This window comes from Silurus aristotelis (assembly GCF_946808225.1).
Source record: "Silurus aristotelis genome assembly, chromosome: 8".
Classification (NCBI taxonomy): Eukaryota; Metazoa; Chordata; class Actinopteri; order Siluriformes; family Siluridae; genus Silurus; species Silurus aristotelis.
In genome coordinates, this window is record NC_139581.1 from 4,884,542 (window position 1) to 4,910,820 (window position 26,279).

The 26,279-nt window shown below is 41.0% G+C and overlaps 1 protein-coding gene across 1 annotated transcript in view; it reads left to right on the forward strand.

The window, feature by feature from the left end:
- Positions 1 to 371: 371 nt before the first annotated feature.
- The window catches only part of pds5b (PDS5 cohesin associated factor B), a 40,747-nt gene continuing 14,839 nt past the window's right edge, over positions 372 to 26,279 (forward strand). The window contains exons 1-18 of the mRNA XM_083547803.1: positions 372 to 596; positions 10,523 to 10,649; positions 10,748 to 10,951; positions 13,537 to 13,623; positions 13,718 to 13,815; positions 14,527 to 14,653; positions 15,279 to 15,359; positions 16,966 to 17,106; positions 19,016 to 19,131; positions 19,232 to 19,326; positions 20,356 to 20,501; positions 22,210 to 22,361; positions 24,899 to 25,012; positions 25,251 to 25,332; positions 25,422 to 25,470; positions 25,584 to 25,723; positions 25,831 to 25,946; positions 26,040 to 26,145. Coding sequence (XP_083403929.1) covers positions 10,542 to 10,649; positions 10,748 to 10,951; positions 13,537 to 13,623; positions 13,718 to 13,815; positions 14,527 to 14,653; positions 15,279 to 15,359; positions 16,966 to 17,106; positions 19,016 to 19,131; positions 19,232 to 19,326; positions 20,356 to 20,501; positions 22,210 to 22,361; positions 24,899 to 25,012; positions 25,251 to 25,332; positions 25,422 to 25,470; positions 25,584 to 25,723; positions 25,831 to 25,946; positions 26,040 to 26,145 — 1,962 coding nt within the window. The 5' untranslated portion in view covers positions 372 to 596; positions 10,523 to 10,541. The remainder of the gene's footprint in view (positions 597 to 10,522; positions 10,650 to 10,747; positions 10,952 to 13,536; positions 13,624 to 13,717; positions 13,816 to 14,526; positions 14,654 to 15,278; positions 15,360 to 16,965; positions 17,107 to 19,015; positions 19,132 to 19,231; positions 19,327 to 20,355; positions 20,502 to 22,209; positions 22,362 to 24,898; positions 25,013 to 25,250; positions 25,333 to 25,421; positions 25,471 to 25,583; positions 25,724 to 25,830; positions 25,947 to 26,039; positions 26,146 to 26,279) is intronic.

Consider the following 26,279-nt stretch of genomic DNA (forward strand, 5'->3'; position numbering starts at 1 on the left):
GTGTGTGTGTGAAAGTGAAATGTGAGTGTGTGTGAAATGAGTGACTGTGTATGAGAGTGACGTGGTTATGAATGAGTGTGTGTGTGTGTTTGTGTGAAAGAGGGACGTGATTATAAAAGTACGTGTGAGAGAGTGAGGTTTGAATGTGAGTGTGTATGTGTGTGTGTGAATGAGTGATGACTGTGTGAGAGTGACATGTTTATGAATGTGTGTGTAAGAGAGCGTGTCGTGATCATAAATGAGTGTGTGTGTGAGTGGGACATGATTATGAGTGTGTGACGTGATTATGAATGAGTGTGTGGGTTTGAGTGTGTGAGTGACGTGGATTATGAATGAATGAATGTGTGTGTGTGTGTGTGTGTGTGTCTCCCAGTAGAGGTCAGTGTCGGTTTGTGCTATGCGCGGTCGCAAGATTTGGCGCCATTTTGAAGCTCACACACGCACACACACACACACACACACACACAGATCCCGGAGTGTATGTGTGTGTAAATGTGAAAGATACACACACACACACACACACACACACACACACACACACACACTGAGACTCGGCGGCGGGCTGCGGAGCTACCTGGAGGATTTATCCCGGAGAGGTACACATTTCCGTATATTACTATACATTTATACTCTCTCTCTCTCACTCACACACACACACACACACGTGCGCGTGCAGGAGGTGTGTGTATGTTTCTCGGAGGGTTGAGTTATAATGATATAATGGCGGGGTTTGAAGCCGGAGGAACCCTGGTGTGATGTTAGCAGTAGCCTGGCTAACACTCGTGTCTTCTCTCCCTGTATTTATATCCCTCCTGCATCGCTTTTATATCACATATCTCGTAGTTTTTATTTATTTTCATTTCCCTTCATCCAAATGTATGCTTTATTTTCATTTTCTCCCCTTGTTTTTATTTTATTTTGGTTGGTTGTAGCTATGCTAAGCTAGGCTAGGCTAATCCAATCCACTATATGTGTTTATGTAATGAAGCTAGAGCCGCACATGCACGCGCCCCGGGGGCAGAAGCGCGAGCTCGTATATCTGCCCCTGGGTGGCAAATAAACATTTAGATTGGCTTGTGGTGATGCTGGGAAGCTACACGGCTAACATGGAGCTCGTTGTTAGCTCTGATGTGGAGCGCCATTGTGATGGACTTTGGGATGAAGGTGCGGAGATGAGGATCAGCCCCTGTGTCTGTATCTGTCAGGATTAAGGGCCACGCTGGGGGTCCTTTTTACCTAGGGGTATGTGGGTGTGTTGTATAAATAGGTGATGCCAAGTGCTTAGTGTGTTGAAGGGTTATAATGCGACATAAGACATGTATAATATGTAATGAATGGGGTTTTTATAATTGTAGGTTTAGGGTGTATGAAAAGGGTTTATCAAAGCAATTGCTTGGACTGTTGGATGGGTATAATGCGACATAAGACAGGCATAATGTGAAATTAATGGTGTGACTATAGATAAGGGGTGTGGGTGTGTGTTGGATGGTTTTATTACTATGGGATATTAAGTCAAGTGCATGGACTGTCTGAGCATTATAATGCGACATAACGCATGCATAATGTGGAATTGATGGTGTTCCTATCCCTCTTGGTGTAGGGTGTGTTCTTGGGTGGGTGTGTGAATTGGGGTTGACAAAGCAAGTGCTTGAGCTGGAGAAGGGTTGTAATGTGACATAAGACATGTATAATGTGTAATTGATGGTGCTACTATCACTCTTTGTAGCTTTGAGGTGTGAAGGTGGGTGTGTATATGAATAGGGGCTATCAAGTCAAGCGCTTGTTGGAAGGTTATAAAGTGACGTAAAACATGCATAATCTGGAATTTATTGATAAATTACTGTCGGTGTGTATGTTTGTGTGGACGTGTGAGTATACAAACAGTTGATGTTGTTAAGGGTTATCAAACCAAGTACTTGGGCTGTTGGTTATAATGCGACATAAGACATGCATAATGTGGATTTGGTGTTGCGATCACTATGTGTAGGTTTGGTGTGTGTAGGTGGGTGGGTGTTTGAATAGGAGTTATCAAAGCAAGTGTTTGGACTATTGGATGGTTATAATGCGACATAAGACAGGCATAATGTGAAATTAATGGTGTGACTATATAGATAAGGGGTGTGTGGGTGTGTGTGGATGGTTTTATTACTATGGGATATCAAGTCAAGTGCATGGACTGTCTGAGCATTATAATGCGACATAAAACATGCATAATGAGGAATTGATAGTGTTCCTATCCCTCTTGGTGTAGGGTGTGTTCTTGGGTGGGTGTATGAATTGGGGTTAATAAAGCAAGTGCTTGAGCTGGAGAAGGGTTGTAATGTGAGAGTGTAAACATATGATGTCTATATATCAAATCAATTATGGTTATGGGTGTCATAATGTATAATAAGACGTGTACTGTATAATTGATGGTGTTACTATCACACTGTATGTGTGGGTGTTGGAATAGGGGTTATTAAATCATGTGCTTGGTCTGTTGACGTTTATAATGCAAAATCAGGCATGAATAATGTGTAGTTGATTAAATGATGGTGTTACTTTCACTGTGCGTTTGTGTGTGTTTGTGTGCGTGTGTGTGTGTGTGTTTGTTTGTGCTCAAACATTTGGCCTGGTCTATTGAAGTGTTATAATGTGATATGAGACCTGCATAATGTGTAATTGTAAAATGTACCGCTTAGATACACTTGATCGACAAAAGATTGTGGACACCTGACCATAAGATTAATGCATGCTTTTGAACCTCTCATTCCACATTTATTCCCCATTAGCTGTCAGAATAAGCTCCACTCTTCTGGGAAGATGTTCCACTCGATTCTGGTGTGTGCTTGTGGGTATTTGTGAAATTTATTCAGACACATGGGTAAAGTCAGGTACTGATATAGTTGAGGTGAGGAGGCCTGGGGTCCAGTCAGCCTTCACATTTATCCAAAAGGTGTTCGGTAAGGTTGAGGTCAGTGCTATACGGTAGACCACTTCCAAGATCTTCCACTTCCAAGATCTTCCATGTAACGCATATCTTCATAGAGCTGCCTTTGTGCACAGGGGTATTGTCATGCAGGAACATGTTTGTCCTCCTAGTTCAAGTGAAGAGAATTTCATACTACTGCATAAGTCTAACAACGTCCTCATATACACTTGTGTATCTCCGTCCATTGTGGAAACAGCTTGGGGAAGATCTACATATTGATGGAAATGTCAGGTGCCCCAATACTTTTGTGGATAAATACATGTAAATGAGCTTCTGGGGTTCAGGTACTGCTTGAATTTTATTTCTGCCCTGGGCCCAGATCCATGATCACTTATGCATGTTTCTCACGCTGAGGAAAATAAGATGTTTACTGCTGCTTGCACCGTATTTTCAGTGACCCTCAGATATTAGATACTTAATGAAAAGACAAAAAATGGCCTCCTCTGTGTTTTTATTGTGTAATGCCGTGTGGATGGTAGACAGGGAGATGGACAGCTGGATCACTTTATTCATTCCAGGGAAAAATGCACATTGGAACGTGACCATGTGATGCAAACCTCCAGCTTTGTAGAAGATACAAATCACTGGGAACTCGTGTCTCCTCTGGAAATTGTATTGGTGAGAGTTTTATCACTGAGGACACTTTTATCACTATTTTATTTGCAGTGTCTCTCTGATAAACGAATACAATCTAAATAGAAGCAGAAGCAGTGGAGACGTTCTCAAAGTGCAGTCCAATTTTGTGGTAGCTCAGAGGTTAAGGTTCAGTGTTACTGATTGGAAGATCATGGATTCAAGCCCCAGTATTGCTAAGCTGGCACTCTTGGGCCCCTCAGCAAGGCCTTTCTCCCTCTGTGCTCCAGGGGCACTGTATCATGGCTGACCCAGTGCTCTGAGCCTAGCTTGGGACATACGAAGAAAGAATTTCATGGTGCTGTAAAGTACATGTGAAAAACATGAAGCTTTCTTTCCGTTTTTCTTTCAAATGTTCTGCACCCTGTGTACACCTCAACCCAGTTTAACAGTTGTGGCTGATTTTGAGTGATGCATAAGTCAATCAATACCGCCTGAGCCTTTTTTTCTCGATGTGTATAAAATCGATGGCAGGCAGTTCTGGTGGCTAATTGTGACCTTGCATTCGTTTTTTTTTTTTTTTTTTTTTTTTTTTTTTTTTTAGTACATACTTTGTGCCCAGCTTGTGTGTCTGCAATGCCAGAATTTCAGCAGTAAGGAATTCTATGAACTGAGTGCTGATAACAAGCCAGATAGTCCCTCCCCTCTTTAGTCCAGAGGACATTGGTGTCCATGATTTACCTTTATTTGTGGATGACATGGCAAACTGTGTTCATGTGAAAAAATTTCCGGAGGTGTTAACGAGCCAATGAAATGATCTCTATTGCATGACCATGACTGTTTTAAACGCAGTGAGAAGTAAGGGTCTGAAGATCACTGTAATCCAATGTTGAGTTTCTCCTGTGTGAAGTTTTCTCTGAAAACTTTTCATGATATTATGTACTGCAGTGGTTCCCAACCTTTTTTCCCCCCTGGAGGCCCCTATTTTAACATTGCAAATTTGTAACAACCCCTATGATAGAGTGGAGAAAGGTAGACATGTTGTGTTCAGGAGACCAAGTGGAAAGAGAGTAAGACCAGAAACATTGGAGGTGGGTATAAACTGTTTTATCATTGTGTGGATGGAAAGAGAAATAGTGTAGGGGTGATCCTGAACGAAGAGTACAGTAAGAGTGTAGTGGAGGTAAAAAGAGTTCCTGATGAATGTGAAGCTGGAAGTTGAAGGGGTGATGATAAATGTCTTCAGTTCCTTTGCTCCACAAGTGGTTTGTGAGATGGAGGAGAAGGAAAAATTCTGGAGTGAGTTGGATGAAGTGGTAGATGGTGTACCTAGGAGAGAAAGATTGGTGATTGGGGCAGACTTTAATGGGCATGTAGGTGAAGGGAACAGAGGTGATGAGGAGGTGATGGGTAGGTATGGCCTTAAGGAGGGGAATGTGGAAGGGCAGATGGTGGTAGATTTTGCTAAAATGATGGAAATGGAAGTGGTGAACACGTATTTTAAGAAGAAGGAGGAACATAGGGCATAAGAGTGGAGGAAGGTGCACACAGGTGGGCTATGTAGGAGATGCAACCTGAAGGAGATTGGAGACTGTAAGGTGTTGGCAGGGGACAGTGTATCTATACACCATCGGATGGTGGTCTGTAGGATGGTTTTGGAGGCGAAGAAGAAGAGGAGGAGAGTGAGAACTGAAAAAAGAATAAGATGGTGGAAACTAAAGGAGGAAGAGTGTAGTGTGAGGTTTAGGGAAGAGGTCAGACAGGGGCTTGGTGGTGGTGAAGAGGTGCTGGATGATTGGGAAACTACTGCAGAAGTGATGAGGGAGACAGTTAGAAAGATACTTGGTGTGACATCTGGAAATAGAAACGAAGACAGAGACATGGTGGTGGAATGAGGAAGTGCAGGAGAGCATAAAGAGAAAGAGGTTGGAGAAACAAAATTGGGATCGACCAGACAGATGAGAAAAGTAGGCAGGAGTACAAGGAGATGAAGCAGCAGGTGAAGAGGGATGTGGCGAAAGCCAAGGAAAAGGCATATGAGGAGCTGTATAAGAGGTTGGACACTAAGGGAAGAGAGAAGGATTCGTAGCGATTGGCCAGGCAGAGGGACCGAGCTGGGAAGGATGTGCTGCAAGTTAGAGGAATAGGGCTGGGCGATAAATCGATTTTATCGATTAACTCGAATGTGTAGTTTACATCGGTCTGTTTTAATAAAAATCTTTTTCTCTTTAATGTCCGCCGACGCTCCCCTATGGGCTCCCATAGTTTCGAACGAACTCTGTCTATTACTCTCTTACATTTTATCTCATTTTACTGTGGAGTTTTGGAGAAAAGTAAAGGCAAAATCACTTAAAACCTCAGGTGCATTTTCAATCATGTTCCACATTTAAACACTCATAAAACATTTTTCTTTGTAGGTTTGCTCATTTTATGTTATGTTACGTTCTATTTTCACAATTTACAAAGGCAGGGCCTGCATCTTGTATTTTTGGCTTGTTGTTTCTGGGTTTATTTAACCCAAAGTGGGTTATAATCCCAGAAGGGTAAATAAACTTTATTTAATAAAGTTAAAACTTTTTTTTGAAAATTTTTTTGTCATATGCAGATTGATTTTAAGCAGGGGGAAAAAAATAGATTTAAATCGCAAATCGGATTTCTTGTGAAAAAATCGGGCCATATCGCCCAGCCCTAAGATGGAAATGTGTTGACTATGTGTTGAGGTGGAGGGAGTATTTTAAGCAGCTGATAAACGACCAGTTTATGACCAAACTAAACGTATATATTTGTATGTAAATAATGCAGTATACATTTCTAATAAATTCCTTTTGAGTTTCCAACTTGAAATCTTTCTCATATTCCCCAGATGAATTTCCCATGGGAAGTTTCTGGAGATTTACCAGACATTTTTCACCCGTTTGCAACTTTGGTTCCTAATCGTGTTCTCAGTGGGCGTAATTTACACACTTGTTTGAATCCAGAAGTACATTTTCTCCAAAACTGTCATGTCTGATATTTTGAAACAAGACCTGCTCGTGTACACAGACCCAAGAACGAGCTCATCTGATGTCTGATGGCCATTATGTCATCATCCTATTCCTCTGCCAGAACCCTCTGTCATTCCTCTGCTGTTAGAATGCTAAAACATCAAAATCTTAGCAGGAGCAGATATTGTGTTTTCCGTGTGGTTATCGTGTCTTTTGCCTCTTTTTGTGTTTCTCATTACGAATTTAATTGGCGCCAGGAGCGAATATATCCTTTCCTGAGAAACATCCTTTGTAGGCAGCGGGGGCTCTGTAACTACCCTGCATTTTATGGACTAGTTGTATCTACTCCAGCTTCATAGAGCTCCTATAAACCTGTCCTCATTTGTCATTCGATGAATTGGTCTCCTAACGCTGATGATTAGTTCCGAATGAAAACGGTTTATATAACAGTCGTGATCTTTTTTGCTTTTCTAGCTGTTAATAGTCACATCTTCATTTCTTCGGATGCCCCTGATCCAGTGCTTAACGAGAGTCTGGATTCCTTCAGAAGATTATTTCATTTATTATATATGAATTGGTCCTTATAAACGAGTCAGTGGTAAAGCCAAGGAAACGCTTCCTGAGATGGTTTGGAAAGAGACCATTAGGGGGCACCAATGTCCGAATGTCCATTCATTACGGTTCTATCATTGTTCGGGTCCATCAAATGTTTGCCGATTGATAAATGCAAAACTGTCCATGACAAAGGGCTTCGTGTAGAGGTCGACTGATTCATCGTTTTTTGCCAATTAATCATCGCTGATCGCTGAGTGCTGGATCGGCGATCAGTTTAAAAAAAAAAAACGGCCTCTAGAGGCGAATTACTGACACTACATGCTGTTTGTTATGACACGCGAGGTGCCTTTGCGTTGTACCCAGGGTTGCAAAATTCCAGGAACTTTCAAGTCCGGGAATTTTTTTATGGGAATAAACTGGGAATTAATGGGAAGAAACTAAGAATTTACAAAATTGCAAGTTTGCCTATAACGGTGAACTTGAATGTAGTTAAAAAAAAAAAAAAACTTGCAGGATCATCTCGGTTAAAACCACCAGAGTTAATGCAGTTCCAGTAGAACTTCTCCCCTGCACATTCATCAGTCATATACACAGCACACTCACTGCAGGGCCACTAAGGCCACGCCCCCTACATGCACATACATCATTTATTGAATCCTACACACGAAATGTGTAGGAATGTTTGAGTGTTCATGTAAATTACTTAAATACTTCATACATTTTTGTTTGCAAATTCTTTTTTAAATTAATTAAATACATTTAATTAAATTTTCAATCAGTATTATTTTGCATGCATGTCAGCTTATTGCCAAACAAAATGTTTGATTGTATATTAAACAGTTTATTAAAATTTCTAAACTGTTTCGATTGATTCCTATTAATTGCCATAAATTCCTGATAAGCTCCCAAAGTTTTTGGCAATTTGCCAGAAAACCTTTCCGAACCTTTGCATCCCTCATTCATTCAGCAGATCCTCATTCATGTCAGTTCATAGTGCATTAACCAACGTTTAACAGATGAAACGAAAATGAACTTGATATAAAAATATACACTGAGCAAAATTATAAAGCGCAACACTTGTTTTGCATTTTTCATGAGCTGAACTCAAAGATCTAAGACTTTTTCTACATACACAAAAGACGTATTTCTCGCAAACATTGTTCACAAATCTGTCGAAATGTGTTAGTGAGCACTCCTTTTTTTGCTGAGAGAATCATCCACCTCACAGGTGTAGCAGATCAGGATGCTGATTAGACAGTGTGATTATTGCACAGGTGTGCTTTAACCTGGCCACAATAAAAAGGCCACTCTAAAATGTGCAGTTTTACTGTATTGGGGGTCCAAAAACCAGTCAGTATCTGGTGTGACCACCATTTGCCTCATGCATTTTGCCCTGTACAGTGAAAACCAGGATTCATCTGTGAAGAGAGAACACCGCTCCAAAGTGCCAGGCGCCATCAAATGTGAGCATTTACCCACTCAAGTCCGTTACAATGACGAACTGCAATCGGGTGGAGACCCCGATGAGGACGACGAGCATCAAACGAGCTTCTCTGGGACGCCTTCTGACAGTTTCAGCAGAAATTCTTCGGTAATGCAAAGCGATTGTTGCAGCAGCTGTCCGGGTGTCTGGTCTCAGACAATGTTGGAGGTGAAGATGCTGGATGTGAAGGTCCTGGGCTGGTGGGGTTACACATGCATGGTCTGCGGTTGTAAGGACGGTTGTATGTACTGCCAAATTCTCTGAGAAGCCTTTGGAAACGACTTATGGTAGAGGAATGAACATTAAATTCACGTGCAACAGCTCTGGTGGACGTTCCTGCAGTCAGCATGCCGATCGCACGCTCCCTCAAAACATGCGACATCAGTAGCATCGTGCTGTGTGATAAAACTGCACATTTTAAACATTAAACATTTCTAAAACACACCTGTGCGATAATCATACCGTCTCATCAGCATCTTGATACGCCAGCAAAGGAGAAGTGCTCGCTAACACAGATTTAGACAGATTTTAGACACTTATCAGCTGGTAGAAACGAGCATGATGGACTAATGTGTAGAAGTTCCTGAGCCTAAATTCCCGATAGAAGTTCCTTTTCTTCTCGTAATGGTGTTTGTCTTTGCGCCCACTTTAACAAGTGCTGGGCAAGAAATGAGCTGGTTACTGAATTATTTGATTTCCTCAAAAGGTTTGGTTTTTCCTGTGAGATCTTGGCTGCTGATGGGCAGGAGCAGACCACCAGAGCGGTACTTGCGCCCTGGACTTGAGTCTTAACACCTCATCATGATGTAAACACACATTTAGAAGATTCTTTTGTTCAAGTGCTTCATGTTGAAAATGTTTGGATGGAAAGCTTAATATGAATTTTTTACAAATCTTTTGATAAACATATGCAGCGCGTGAAGGTGATTTCAAGGTCAAACCGAATCCTGGAACAGCTCATTTGATCCATCAGCTTTCTGAGGTTGCATTTCTGATGATAAAACGCAAAACGAAAAAATTGCTTGTCGTTGTTTATTAACACAGTTTTATTATTATTAACATTTGTGGACATCAAGATTTTAGAATATTTTTAAAAACAATTCATATTTTTAAAACAATACAAAAAAATGCCTGCGTGGTTAAATAATATCTAATTATTTGTATTCATTCGTATAAAATTATTATTATATTTGATAAAAATGAAATATTTACAAATTAAATAGAATAATTTAAATGAATGCAATACACTTTTATTATATTAAATTGAGTGATAAAATTTGCACAAATTAAATAAATTTAATAAATTCAATTAAATAGTTTATATATATATATATATATATATATATATATATATATATATATATTAAACCACATCTGGGTAATACAGATGTTTGTGTTTTACATTTAATATTACATTTTTTAAAAGATATGTTCTACTGAACTGTTCTACTCATTTCAGCAGACTTTAACAAATGCCTTCATTCCTTCCACCCTTCATTCATTCGCTCTCTCGATATGCGGAATTTTCAGGATTTTCAGCTTTTATAAGAAATTCTTGAAGTTGGACATTTAGCGCAGAAGACTTTATGTCGCTAGACTGGCGTAAAACTGCAACGATTTCGCACAACGCACCGCAAATCGTATTTCCTGTATACAGCGTGAGCAGCCACAGTGACACTGCGCTAACTCTAGTTCCTTTTTTATACCATTGGCATTGTTGTGTATGTTTTCAAGTTTAATAATAATATTATTCATAATAATAAAAATAAACGGTCACAATGTTGCGAGGTGGAGACTAAACAAACTTGTGGTCCACCACTTAATACGTTCGTGAGGGACCTCGAAGATGTTTGGTATAAATACATGTACCGTTAGACCACCTTTGAAAGTTCCAGGTTTGGTATCAGGTTTAACTCTAAGCGAATGTGTGTCTCTTCCTTCCTTCCTTCCTTCCAGGTTGCAGTAGTCGGAGAGCATGGCTCACTCCAAGAATCGAGCCACAGATGGCAAGATCACCTACCCGCCGGGGGTGAAGGAGATCTCCGATAAAATCTCCAAGGAGGAGATGGTCCGGAGGCTCAAGGTAACCTCAGAGCCTCATCCTGGTTTGGATTTCTAATTGTTCTCTCCATCACCTGATGCTGTAAACGGTTGGGTTTGATTTTTTTTTTTTCCCCATAGATGGTTGTTAAGACCTTCATGGACATGGACCAAGATTCAGAGGAGGAGAAAGAGCTGTATCTGAACCTCGCTCTGCACTTGGCCTCAGACTTCTTCTTGAAGCACCCAGATAAAGATGTCCGGCTTCTGGTGGCCTGCTGCCTCGCCGACATCTTCCGCATCTATGCTCCAGAGGCTCCTTACACGTCGCCGGATAAGCTGAAGGTAAGAGCTCCGAGACATGAAAGCGCCGCGGTTCTCGTTACTGTAATATGTTATTCTGATCTTGATCTCTGGAAACGTCTGGAAGTCAAAGCTAAAGCTCGCAGCGTGAGAATTTTATAAGTTCAGGAAAAACTGCGAGGTCAGCATATGACGTCATTTCAACATGGCCGCTCTTCTGCAGACAGCAGGACATGTTCAAGTATCATGTCCGAAAGTACCTACACTGTGTACCGACAATCTGTGTGGTTCTTCCCCAAACTGTTACTACAATCTTGAAGGCACGCAATTGTAAAGGGCATCTTTGGATGTGTTAGCATGAAATTCTCCTGTTACTTGAACTAGGAGACCCAAATCCTCTTCCACAATGCCCCTGGGCACAAAGCTAGCTCCATGAATGTATGGTTCACATGGTTTGGAGTTGAAGATCTCCTGCTGTAGAGCTCTTGAACCCTATTGAACACCTTTGGGGTGAATTGGAGCACTGACCGCACGCACAGTCACAGGGAGCGGCGAAGTCAGTGTGTGAAAAGACATCAACTTGTGTGATTGTTCACTCTTTGTCAGTTCACTCTTTGGCATCTACAGCATGGATCCATGGACCTAACCTGCCTAAACATTCCAGGCTGATGGAGGTGGTATAATGGTGTAAGGAAGGATTTTTGGTCTGATTGTCTTAGAGAAGGAAGGGGGTGGAGTTTTACAGACAGGGGTGTTTATACGGCGCTATTTGTATCTAATGTACTGAGATCAGACGTCCAGTTTGAACTCTAGCTATGTCTCCATCGACTCTAAGTAGTAAACAGGAAGCTCATTCTTTGCTTAATCTTATTAAAATTGATGACGATGAAGATGAGACCTCAATTATACATAAACACTCCATAAGATCACCAAGGCTCGACTTCTCTGGTTTCATTCGACAGATGATAAACGAGTGCATATTGTATAAGAAACGTAGAGGATACGCAGTAGTGCTTTCACCTCGCTTGTGAAAAATCGCTTCGATCCTGTAGCCAGATTACAGCACGCCTTGGACGAGCTCTTCTCAAACCTCATACAGCCATGGTTCATTATGGATTTTGGCAACCTCAACCCCTTCATATGTCACTCCCGGGGAGAAGGCGGTCTGCTGAGCGAGAGTGACTTTCTCCAAACTCTTTTTTTCTCCAAGTGTTTTTTTGACCTTGTTGGAAGCAATGTAGTTTCACTCATCACTCAACTACTTAATGAATGCGATTCATTCTTTCTACAGTGCCTGGAAAAGTCTGGAAACACCTGCTCTTCTATGGTTTTTGAGACCGTTAATGTTCCTTTTGTTAGGAAAAAGGCAGAAACACAAAATTGGTGGGAATAATTTAAACGTTCTGTGGACAGATGAACCCTGACATTTTTAGTTCCAAAAGAAACATGCTCATGTAAGACAGAGAACAGGAGAAATGTTAGAAGTTAGCAGACTGCCTCACACCCACAGTCACACATGGTGGTGGAGATATATATAACAGAGTCTGTCATTACTTTAAGAAATGAATTCAGTCTGAAAAATCTAGAACTTTAAATGTATCCCCACGTGCAGTCGCTAAAACAATGAGGCTCTCATAAGGACCGTCCCAAGGAAGTGAAAGGAAGACCAAGAGCTACCTCTGCTGCAGAAGAATTACCAGTTTACCGCCAAATTAACATCGATGCTTCTCTGCGTTCAAGTGGCAGACATAGTTCCTGAACATCTAATGTTCAGAGGAGGTTGTGTGAGTCAGGCTTTCATGGTCGAATTGCGGCAAAGACACCATTACTTTGGAAGAGACTTGCTTGGGCCAAGAAACACAATGGATTGATATTAGATCAGTGGAAAGCTATATTTTGGTTTGATAAGTCTGAATGTGAAACCTTTGGTTCACATTGGTACTGATATACGAGTTGGTATTGATGTTTCGAGACTAGATCTGTTTACAAAAAAGTACTTTATTAATCCACGTTTACACGCCTATACACCTTCAAAATAGTCCCCCTCTACAGCAATACAGCGTTCTCCGAGTTCCTGCCACTTCTGGAATGTGTCTTGGAAGTCTTCTTTTCAAAGCGTGTCTTTTGTGATTTCCGGGTTTCTGGATCCCCGCAATGTTGTCCAAACGTTGATCTGGATCTTCATTTTCGGGAAGAGGGCGAAGTCCTCAGAAGCCAAATCTGGCGAGTAAGGTGGGTGCAGAAGTGAGATTGTGTCGATTCCGGACGAGAAACTTGCATGTGAGGAGAGCTCGGTGGACAGAAAAGCCCCAGTCAACCAGTTCCCGAAATACACAGGACGATGTCTTTTGACACGCTGATTTATTATGATCGGTGCTCCCTGTGAGTGTGCGAGCAACCTTGTTCTGCCATCTGTTGGCGTGTTACAAAACTAGTCTCAGCTTTTTGATTACGTATATAGTTTTATTTATTTATTTATTTTCCTGCTTTTATGTCCAGTGTTAGACATCCAATGATTGTTCAGTCCACTTGAACCTTATTGTCTCTGCATCTGGAGAATTAAAAATGTCAACCCCACGCTTCTGTTCCCTTCTTTTTTTTTTCTTCTCCTCCGCCGTTTCTCCCAGGATATATTTATGTTCATCACCCGGCAGCTGAAAGGTTTGGAGGACACTAAAAGCGCGCAGTTCAATCGATATTTTTACTTACTGGAGGTACGTGTCGTCATGATTTCCCCTTTTTATTTCTGCGTTTATTTTTAGTAGTACTTCTACTGTCTGTTCACCTTCTGGTTCCCCTTCCTGACAGAATATCGCTTGGGTGAAATCCTATAACATCTGCTTTGAATTGGAGGACAGCAATGAAATCTTTACTCAGCTTTACAGAACGCTCTTCCAAGTGATCAAGTGAGTCTCGGCTTCCATCGTGAAGTGCGTGCAGAAATCCTACACACACACACACACACACACACACACACACACACACACACACACACACACACAAAACGCTCATAATTCAGAACAGCCGGTTTGTAACGTACAGCGCACTGATGTAAATGGAAAGCTCTGGCTTATTTATTGTGCTGTAACGAGCTGCCAGCTGCTTGTCCACCAGTGTTCTTCTACGTTTGACAGTTGGACGTGTGTGTGTGTGTGTGTGTGTGTGTGTGTGTGTGTGTGTGTGTGCAAGCGCGTGTGTCCCAGATGGGTGTGCTGTGTGTTAACGGTTAGTCATCTCAGCTGGAAATGTTCTCGCTGAGGGAAATAACAGTGGCGCAGTCACTAGCTCATGTGTTGATGAATAAAATAGAAGCTGCAGATGCCTCCTGCACACGCACGCACACACACACACGCACACACACACCCTCACACACCTGCAGAAATACATTTTGGGTGCAGAGTATGTGCATTTTTCCAGATATAATGGTTTAAGTGGCAGACAGACATAAGTGCATCGTGAGTCATCTTTGTTTGCTTCTTTTCTTAGTAAGAGATAACGAGAAGGTTCTCCACCTGTCCTGGAAGAGTTTTTGGTGTTGCTGACGTGTGTGTGTGTGTGTGTGTGTGTGTGTGTATGTGTTTTATTTTTTTAAATTTTCCCTCTTTTTCTGCAAACAGTAACGGACACAATCAGAAGGTGCACATGCACATGGTGGACCTGATGAGCTCGATTGTATGTGAGGGAGACTCCGTTTCTCAGGAGCTCCTGGACACCGTCCTGGTCAACTTGGTTCCAGCACACAAGGTACCAATCTGCAATCACAGGATCGATTATGGATCGACCCCCACGTATGTGTCAGTGTTAATCGTGTATATAAACTAGGGTATGCTCTATATGGACAAAAGGTAATCAACACCCGAGTCTTTATTTACTGGAACCTCCACTCTTCTGGGAAGATGTTCCACTGGATTTTGTGGAGATTTGTGTTCATTCAGACACAAGGGTGGTAGTAAAATCAGATACTGATGTAGGTGAGGTGAGGATACCAGTTCATTCGCTTTCATCCCAAAAGTCTCCTCAGGGAATAAGAGAATTCCTCAGGGAACTTCTAACCCTCTTAAATAAGGTCATTTTGACCTTTTCATTGTAATATCTGTTTCAAATTCTGTCTCCTGCTTTATAGATCTTTTAGTCTTGTGTCCTGTCTGTCTGATTGTTTCTTTCTTTCTTCTGTCTGACTAAATATACCACTTTATTTAAGCTGATTTAATCAGAGCTCTGTTTTGTTATCTGGTGTATCCAATCTAATTTTTGGATTATTCTGTATGTGCTAGAGATCGAGTGATTGAAACGTTGTCTAATGTAGTTAGAAAGTAATTTAAAAACATTTGTGTTTCAGAAATGATAAAATTATAATTTTTTTTCTCAGAATCTGAACAAGCAGGCGTACGATCTGGCCAAAGCTCTGCTGAAGAGAACCGCGCAGGCCATCGAGCCTTATATAACCAACGTGAGTGTTTTCTTTTGGTTTATAAATATACAGTCAACCTCGATGCTAGCGGGGGTTACGTTCTCTGATCCCTCGTGAGTAACAAAAAAATTGTGACGTTTTGACTCTCCTTTTTGATGGATCCCTCAATTCCCCTTGATGGATTAAGGGGAATTGTACATGTACTGTAGTTTTACAGTAGTTTTACAGTAGTTTTACAGTAGTACTGTAAAAATTGTGAATTTATTTTGAAGATTACAATAATAAAAAAATTTTTTTTTTTATTTGTATGTAATTTATTAGTACAAACTCTTTTGAAATTTGACTCCGAACTTTCTAGCCACTCAGATTTTTTCGAAAGAGTCAAGCTTTCACTGTGTGTGTGTGTGTGTGTGTGTGTGTGTGTGTGTGTGTGTGTGTGTGTGTGTGTGTGTGTGTATAAATAAAATATACACACTACCACAAGCTTTCTTTTACATCATCCAGTGTCTTGTTTTGAGTTTGTAACAAGCTGCTGCGGTTAGGACGAAACACTGGCCCATGATTTTCCTCATTAACTCCCACAGGACCAGGATGTGGTGTGATGCTCTGGTGTTTTTCACAGACCTCGTTCTAAGTACACGCTCAGCACAGTTAGCAAGCTGGGTTGTAGCTTTGAGCACTAAAGACCTGAATCAGATTGGTTTATTTATGGATGGATGGATGGATGTTATAACTTGGTGTGATCTTCTTAGCCTGAAGGTGATCATTTCATTAGTTTCATAGGTGATATTATCAATCAGTGTTTGATGTATTAATATCATTCTGTGGTTAGGATGCGGCGCTCTCACCGCTGCGGCCCGGGTTCGATCCCCGGTCAGGGAACCAACCCCAGCCACTCTTAGTCTCGGTCCCAAGCCCAAATAAATGGTGAGGGTTGCGTTAGGAAGGGCATCCAGCGTTAAAACATGCGCCAAATCAAACATGCGGATGAGCCGCTGTGGCGCCCCCTAATGGGAGAAGCCGAAAGAAAGGTTTTTCTGTTAATAGATTGTTGTGCTGAGTCTTTTCACATAAACTGCGTTAATTAAGTAAAGAGTTATTTGAGAAAAATGATAGTAAGAACATAATAGGTGTAATAAATTATAGTATTTTGGATACTTGAGCACATTTGGAGCCAAATACATTTAAACTTATACTCAAGTGAAGGTTTAAAGGAAGGATATTTTACTGAGTGAATCTCCACTTTTAGTCAAGTACATGGTTTGTGTAATTCATACACTGCTCTGTGTGTGTGTGTGTGTGTGTGTGTGTGTGTGTGTGTGTGTGTGTTTTAAAACTGTTATGATGTTTTTATATTTAAACTACACAAAACGTCTTTAGGACACCTGACTTTTTCAGCCATATGTGGTTCTTTCCCAAACTGTTACCGCAAAACTGGAGGCACGCAATTGTAAAGGAAGTCATCGGATGCCGTAGCATAAACTTTTCCCTTGACTGGAACTTAGAGACCCAGATTTTTGTCCAGTGTTCAGTGAACTCCTGATCTCTTGTTCGAGACGTACCCCAGACACACTGCAGCAGCCGTTTCCTGACAGTGATTGATGAAGATGTTTGATGTGTGTCTCTCTTTGTCTCTTCTTCTCAGTTTTTCAACCAGGTGCTGATGCTGGGTAAGACGTCAGTGAGCGACCTGTCGGAGCACGTGTTTGATTTGATCCTGGAGCTCTACAACATCGACAGTCACCTACTACTGTCCGTTCTGCCCCAGCTAGAGTTTAAACTTAAGGTAGGATAAAAGCCACCTGTCAGAAGCCACCAATAGGTAAACAGTGTGTGTGTGTGTGTGTGTGTGTGTGTGTGTGTGTGTGTGTGTGTGTGTATAATATAATCACACGTACACACACATTTTTATCATTTATAATGGAGCAGTGGAGTGGTGCACAAGAGTTGACTGTAAAACCTTTTATAAGTATGTATACGGTATCTCACAAAAGTAAGTACACCCCTCACTGTTCAGCAGCTATTAAAGTGTATATTTTAAAGGAACAATAGAAATGAAACATGGGTATATTTAGAGTATTAATGTGCAGTTTGTACAGCAGTACAGATTTACTGTCCTCTGAAAAGAACTCAACATACAGACGTTATTGTCTAAATAACTGTCAACAAAAGTGAGTACACCCTAAGTGATAACAACTGTACGTCATGTAACCAGGAAAAGCCACACGTCCTATTCATCATGTTCATGTTTTTGTCGGCTTGACAGAACTATAAACACTTATGTATCTTGTATTAGAGAAGTTAAATTTTGGTGCTTTGAGTACAATTCTCTAATACTGACCACTGGTTCACATGTTCAACATGGCACCTCATGAAGACTCAGTAGAGTAGAAGATCGTTAACACCCTGAAACTGAGTTACAGTACAGTGGCCAGGGTCATACAGATGTTTTCCAACACGGGCTCCACACATTTATTTTAACGGCACAAATTTTATTAATGATTTCATTTAATGATTTAATGCAGTTCTTATTTTTGTTTTTATAAAAAATATATATATATAAATAAATAAATAGAAAAGAGATGAAATTAACTTTCAATGCAACACTCATTACTCAGATATAAAATAATAATAATAAACTCCACCAAAATATTATTTTCAATCAGTACACATTTGATTTACTGATTTCGAAGCCTGAAATCAAGCACCAAAAAACAAAAGCGCCATGATGCACACATCCGGCAATTAAAACCGTCCGTGTGGAAACAGCAAAAGTCAGGTGGGCTGATGATTGATGTAATTTAAAATAACCATAATTACTTAAAAACTTTGACAAGAATATTTTGGTTTAACTAATAATAAACGTCTTCCCGTGGGCTCACCACCTGCAGGAGGGACCGTAAGGGACGGTGCTGTGAGGATTGGGCAGCAGTCGAAGGCGGGGGCCTGCTTAGACTGCTGCCCCCACGGCCCGAATTACGGATAAGCGGGAGAAAATGAATGAATGAATGAATAATAATAAACGTCCATATTTGTCCGTGCACATGTTGATTCAAGTATTAAAAACTCGAAAAGTGTTAGCTTTTGTGATACCCATTCATCACAAACACCCCCCCCCCCCAATGCATGCATTATTACCACTTGAGCCTACAGCCTGTGGCGTGTTAGACATGTAATTAAGGTCTAACACTGGAGGTTCTTTAGTATAGAATTCGACACCTAGAACACACACACACAATCACGCAATTAATTCCTGGATTTTGTGCGATTATCCCAAGCAGTGTGGTGAATAAACACAGGCGTAAGGACGCCCTGTTTTCATCAGCAGGTTTATAACAGGACACAAGGTTATTCCAAGCTTCCCTCAGGCTGCCTGTTTCATACTGATAAGTGTGTGTGTGTGGTATAAGCATACAAATTAGCTTGGCTGCATTGCCAGTTCAGGTTTTTTTATTTATTATGTATTTTTCCACCCCCAAGCTTGAATGAGAGTATTTTTCAATTTTTCATGATGTATGCCCTGAATATATTGGCTTTGCACACACTTGCATCGAGTGTGCAGATGTTTATATGCAGGAATGCAATGCCTGGAACGCCGAATAGACCAAACGAGTTCATTCATCCCACCGGTATTAATTGACGAACGCTTCGCTTCCTGCAGCTCTGAAAGGAATAATTTCTGTGTTTGCGTGCAGAGTAACGATAACGATGAGCGGCTTCAAGTCGTCAAGCTTTTGGCCAAGATGTTCGGCGCTAAAGACTCCGAGCTCGCCTCCCAGAACAAGCCTCTGTGGCAGTGCTACCTTGGGAGGTAAAGGTCTTCCTTCCTCGTTTCTCCTGCATGGTTATTCATAATTCGTATCTGTGTACGAATTAAAAAAAAAATTTCTCCCTATTGACCACGTTCTCAGGTTCAACGATATCCACGTTCCTATCCGACTGGAGTGTGTGAAGTTCGCCAGCCACTGCTTGATGAATCATCCGGATTTGGCGAAAGATCTCACAGGTGAGGGGTCTTGACCTCCTGAGAAGGGCTTAGATTAGTTTTACTCTTTAAATTCAAACCAGATGAAGTCTCCTATGCTATTCAAATTTTAGCCATGTTTAAAAAAAAATTATTTTTTATAATTCCCTCCACTCTTTTGGGAAGATGTTCCACTAGATTTTGGAGTGTGCTTCTGGACATTTTGTGTTCATCAGCCACAAGGATGTTAGTACTCATGTAGGTGAGGAGACCTAGGTGCAGTCAGTGTACCAGTTCATCCCAAATGTGTTCAGTAGGGTTGAGATCAGAGATCTTATTGCAGGAGATCTTCCTCTTCAAACCATTCAAACCATATCTTCATTTTCCAGAGCTCACTTGCTGGAAAAGGTTTGGGTTTCCAAGGTTATGTGAACAGAAAGTTTTATGATAGCGTATCTAAAGATGTACAATTATTCGCATCCAGCTTTAAAGGTAACCGTTTGGAGAAGAACCACATATAGCAGGAAATATCAGGTGTCCAAATACTTTTGTCCATATAATGTATATTTGCACTTTATGGACAAAAATACTGGGACACCTGACTTTTCCGGTCATATGTGGTTTTACTCCAAAGCATAACTACAAAGTCGGAGGTCTTTGGAGGTGCTAGCGTGAAATCTTCCATCCACTTTGTGCCTGTTATAGAGCTCTCGACTCTAATGAACACCTGTGGGATGAATAAGACCACTGACTGCACCCCAGACCTCCTCATCTACTGACAACTACCTGACTTTTACTTACACCCTTCTGGCTGAATGAATCTCACACACATCTTTACAAACACACTCCAAAATCCAGTGGAACATCTTCCCAGGATAATGTAATCTCTTTTCTATTATTTACAGAGGAGACCAATCGTAGGCGTCCGTGAGCTCTTGTATTTAGAAAAGGGCAGATAGTGATTTTTTATTTTTTTTTGTCCAAAATGGGATATTAAATCACAACTTGCTCACAATTCTTTCTGTATGTAAACGTTAATTCAGGAGCGTTCGGGTTTTTTTGTGCTTTCAGAGTATCTTAAAGTAAGATCTCACGATCCGGAGGAAGCCATTCGGCACGACGTCATCGTGTCCATCGTGACGGCGTCGAAAAAAGACCTCGCCCTCGTCAACGATCCCTTGCTGAATTTCGTCAGAGAGAGGACCCTCGACAAGCGGGTGAGTTCGGATGTTCTTGCCGTTTTGCTTTTTTTCCACCTCCTCCATTAGTGGGGGAAAAACAAAACCTGAGCCGTTATTACCGTGTGACATCAGTGCATATGACCGGCCGAAGCTCATTAGCGCTGCGGTTTCTCTCGAGCTCCACTCCATTTCTCTTCCTAATCTAATCTGCAGCCTCTCTGGGCCTCCAGGCAGAGGAGACCAAATGAAATATTGAACCATAACTCGCATATAGCTGCAATCCTGCCTTTTCAAAACACATTTGGGAGGGGGGGGATCTAACTGTTTCATTCTGTACGCCCGCATCAAAGCATACTGCAGGAGACGTTTTTTCCTCTATTCGTTTGCATGCCATTTTTCAGTACTATGTTTAAATCTCCAAGGAACCTTTCTCAATTTCCAATTCCAAATTAATGTCCATTAGGTTAATCATAAGCTTTAATTCCTAGTGTTTTAAATCAACCCTCTGCCCCAACGGACGAAAAAAAGAAAAGGAAAGAAAATCCTTGGAACAGTGTCAAATCATTGCCTTTTCTTCGAAATTAAAACTAAACAAAAAAAGGCCATGTAAGTAAATTTTTATAGAATCCTTGCTTGCCTGAAGTTCTGATATCCCTCCATAAATCATAAATAAATGGGAATCCAAAGTTATATAGTTGCTTTTAAATCCATACACACATCGACTGCACACGTTATGCAAAAAAAAATCCATACTGATAGTTTTTCCGGGCTGTGCGCTCGTTATGTAGTACGGGAGCGGCCTCTAGAGGCAAATTGCTGACGCCTACGCTGTTTGTTTCGACACGAGACTGCAGCACTGCACAGAGAGCGCTATATTACATTTATTAATTATAATTTGTTAATTATATAATTATATTTCTTTTTCTTCTTTCGGCTTCTCCCATTAGGGGTCTCCACAGCGGATCATCGTATAATTATATTTATTAATATCTAAATATTCATGTAAAATATAAAAAAAAAATAAAAAAGTACTGAATCATAACAAAATGTGCCAAATGGAAAAAAAAATATATATATATATATATATATATATATATATATATATATATATATATATATATATATATATATATATATATATATATATATATATATTAGGGATGCACCGAAATGAAATTATGACAATTATTATTACCATTGCATTTATGGCTATGACTGTGTACTAAACTTACTAAAATCAACGCATTTCAATTGCATAAATTAATATTAAAGTTTCAAAGAATAAATCAATTACAAATTATGAAAATAATTTTCTCTTTGCGTCATCACAACAAACTGTTTCGGCCGTGTTGTTTCGGTGATCAAAGATTTTCGGTGGCCGAATATTCGGTGCATCCCTAATATATCATTTTATATATATATATATCATTATATTCATTAATATAGTTAATATAATAATTATTTTTTTTTCATTTGGCACATTTTATGATTCAGTACTTTTTTTTTTTTTTTTTTGGTAACACTTTACATGCAGTGTTTTATTTAATTCAGTACCCATTTTGTTTGCTTGATTAATAAATTATCATAAGATACGATCCAATAGATATAAGAAGGAAAGATTTACTCCACTATTTATTCTCCAGGAGCTCATTAGTGTATGTGAATGTGCTTTATTTTTTTTCCTCTTTAATTTATTGTTTATAACAGGGATGTTTTATGAGCACATTTTGTGCCTGTGTTACAGTGGAGGGTGCGTAAGGAAGCGATGATGGGCCTCGCACAGATCTATAAGAAGTACGCTCTGCAGGCGGAGGCGGGGAAGGAAGCATCCAAACAGATCTCCTGGATTAAAGACAAACTGCTGCACATTTACTACCAGAACAGTATCGATGACCGGTGAGTGTTTGATATGGGAGGTGGAGTCAGAATGATGTAACATATGTATATTGACTAAAAGTTTGTGGACACCTTGACACTAAGGTCCGCTGTGTGCTTTTTGAACCTCCCATTTCACATTTGTTCCATGTTGTTATAACTGACCTCCATTTATCTGGAGTGTGGAGATTTGTGTGAGATTCATTCACCAAAGGTGTTCATTAGGGTTGAGGTCAGAGCTCTACAGCAGGAGATCTTACACTCCAACCCATGTGCACCATATCTTCACGGATCTGGATTTTGTGTACTGTGGCATTGTCACGCTGGAACAGATTTGGATCTCCTAGTTTCAAGTTAAAAATCTACTGCTATCACATTCAAAAACATCCTATTTAATTGTGACTTTTACAGCAATATGTGGTTCTTCCTCATACTGTAACCACAAACTTGGAGGCACACAATAGTATTTGATGTCTCTTGACACGCAGTAGCATGAAATCTCCAGCACAACCTGTGTTTTAGAGTGGAAGATCTCCTGCTATAGAGCTTTGACCTCAACCCTTTTGGGATGAATGTGAACACTGACTGTACCTCAGGCCTCCTCACTTCTCCTACCTCAGAACCTGAGTTTACCAACACCCCAATATGGGAATGAATCGCACAAATCCCCACAATCACACGCCGAAGTCTAGTGGAACATCTTCCAAGAAGAGTGCTGGTTATAAGAGCAAATGAGGAATGGAACGGGAGAAAAATAAGCACAAAGCGTTTAGGTCCACAAACATCTGCCCATACACATGTTAATCCTCGTTTTGTTATTTTAAGGACTACGACGATTCGGCGTTTTTTTTTTCTCCAGAATTTCTCCGCATTCCCCTATCAAGAGAATTCATATTTACACTGAAATGAACGACATCCCCATCAGCACCAATTGTTTAGATTGTTTTTCGAGCTCGCGGTCGCTTCCGTGGAGCTGCGAGAGACGTTTTTTTTTGTCTCACAAATCCCGCCATCAGCTCTTCAGCTTTCTCACTATTGCACCGTGCCAGGGCTGTGCGTGAGGGAATAATAATGATGATGATGTAGTGCGCTATGAATACACACTCCTCCTCTACCCCCCCCGGAGAGATGGAGAGATGGGGTTGCTGCATGAAAAAAAGGCACTGATATAATCGCGTGAAGTCTTGAGAGCGTGGATGAGGAGAAGGATGTAGAGGGGAATCATACTGACAGCATCTGGCTTTATCACTCATTTCCTGTTTATATTTAGAGATGTTTCATGGTGTCCTGTCACGTCTCACTGTTTTGCATTGCACATCAGTTTTTTTGCAGCGCCTAGTGATGACTCTGCTGCCTAGGAGGCGCTAAATATAATATAACGAGGATGGCACAATTCACAGATACGCATCGGCATAAAGGTTAACGATGTGACGCGTCGATTTCAAAAAGTGATTTTATTCTTTATTCTTTATGGTCCTTAAAAGTCATAAATTTAAACTGTTTCTATGTACCGTAATTTCCGGACTATTAAGCGCACCCAAATATAAGCCGCACCCACTGAATTTGACAAAGATTTTTATTTTGAACATAAATAAGCCGCACCTGTCTATAAGCCGCAGGTCTACACTGAAACTAATGAACTTTACACAGGCTTTAATGAAAGACAGTGTCTGTTACACGGCTTGTATCTAAACAGTAGCCTACCAAGAAAGTCATTGTTCACTGTCTTCCTCCTTCCTTTCACAACTATTTCTCTCGAGAGTTTTTCTTTTGGCATCGTCGTGCGTTTAAAAATCACCATCGGTGAAGCTTTTCTCCCGATGCCGTGCAGCTCAGAACACAGGTGAAGTGTGTTTTCATGCCCAGTTGTTTTCAGCGTGACGAATGATTCGCATTTCCTGTAGACGGTCCGAGTGAGCGGCAGGTCAAACGTCAGAGGAACATCATCCATATTCATGATGTGGTGCGGCCCGATTCAGTGGGAGCGCATCTGATTTATTATAAAGAGTTTCATTGGTTCACCTTAAACCTGTTCTGCAATTTCATTGGTCTAATGTTTTGGTGCTTTAGTTTTTTGGCTTGAAGTTTGTGAAACTGGGAAAAACCCAGGAAAAATCCATAAATTAGCCGCTTCGTTGTTTAAGCCGCGAGGTTCAAAGCGTAAGAAAAAAGTAGCGGCTTATAGTCCGGAAAATACTTACTAGTAGTTGCGCTATACTATTATTATGTAGAACGTGACCGATTATTTGCGATCAAAATTTGATACGTAGATCGATTTTCTTTCCGCTAAACCGTTTCTCGAGCGCGTTCTCCCAGCGCCGCCGCTACCATGTGAATACGATGCGTCGCAATGCTATGGAGGCCGAAGCACATCCTGAGACTATTATAGAATACAGATTAACATGGCATAGGTAGAGCTGTAACTTCCTGGAGACAGAACAGGAAAAAGGCACTTATGCAGATTTATGATTTGCTCCCTGTCTGAAACCGAACTAAAAGCGAACAGTGTGTATCATATTGAAGTGTTTCTAACACTTATCATCGTGTCCAACTGCCAGGTTGCTTGTGGAGAGAATCTTTGCCCAGTACATGGTCCCTCATAATCTGGAGACTGCAGAACGCATGAAGTGCCTGTATTACCTGTACGCAACGCTGGATACAAACGCAGTCAAGTAAGTGCAGCGCTTCTTTCTTTACTGGCCTCAAGTCTGTTCAGTCCGAATTTTAGGTTTGTATCAACATGCCCGTTTCCGTGGTAACAGCTGATGATAAACTGTACACCGCTACAAAGGCGTGTTTCCGGAACTCTTCTTTACGGGTGCTTTGTAACAAGCAGTATTTTTAAATGTTTTTTTTTTTTTAAAACAGATGAAACCGAAGTGTAATATCGACTCGATGTTTTATTCCCAGAGCCCTGAATGAAATGTGGAAGTGCCAGAACATGCTGAGACACAATGTCAAAGATTTGCTGGATCTGGTTAAACAGCCCAAAGTACGTCCTCTCTGTTCTCCGTGCGCCAATAACACCGAGCACGGTCGCGTTTAACATTTTAACCTGAGATGTGCCTTTTCTTTCCCCAGTCGGATTCCTACAACAAAGCCGTCTTCTCGAAGGTCATGGTCATCACAAGTATGTGTCACATCGCTCCAGTCCTCGTGTATCACGTCATCGTAGCGTTACCGCACTGGTGTCTTTATTTTTTTTGTGGGTTTTTTTTATTTTTATTGTTATTTTTTTTTTAGGAAACTTGCCTGATCCAGGGAAGGCACAGGATTTTGTAAAGAAGCTGGCACAGGTTCTGGAGGAAGATGAGAAGATCAGGAAGCAGTTGGAGACACTGGTCAGCCCGACCTGTTCCTGCAAACAAGCCGAGGTCTGCGTGGTAAGGACTTTTATTATACATCCAGATCGACCTTCTTTCCCGACAAATGAATTAAATTGCTGTTTAATAGTTCAGGTTTTAAATCTGAGCTTTGTGCTCTTTTACAGAAAGAGATCACCAAAAAACTGGGCAGCCCCAAACAACCCAGTAACCCTTTCCTGGAGATGGTGAAGTTCTTACTGGAGAGGATTGCTCCCGTCCATATCGACACTGAGTCAATCAGGTACGGCGATCCAACGTCTTATCACGGCTTCTTCTTCTTCTTCTCCCCGAGAACTGACCGTTCGTGTCTCTCTTCTTTATTTTTCCTCCACAGTGCACTTATAAAACAGGTAAACAAGTCCATCGAAGGAACGGCCGACGACGACGACGAAGGTGTTCCCACCGAGCAGGCCATTCGCGCAGGCCTGGAACTGCTCAAGGTATCTACGGATTCAGTTCTCCATGACGACTAGGTTGCGAACAGATTTCCGCGATGACTCGCACTTTTTAGGCCACGAGCTTCAGGTTCAGATCTGATCGTTTGGCTCCATAATTACGCATAATAAGTGTCTGG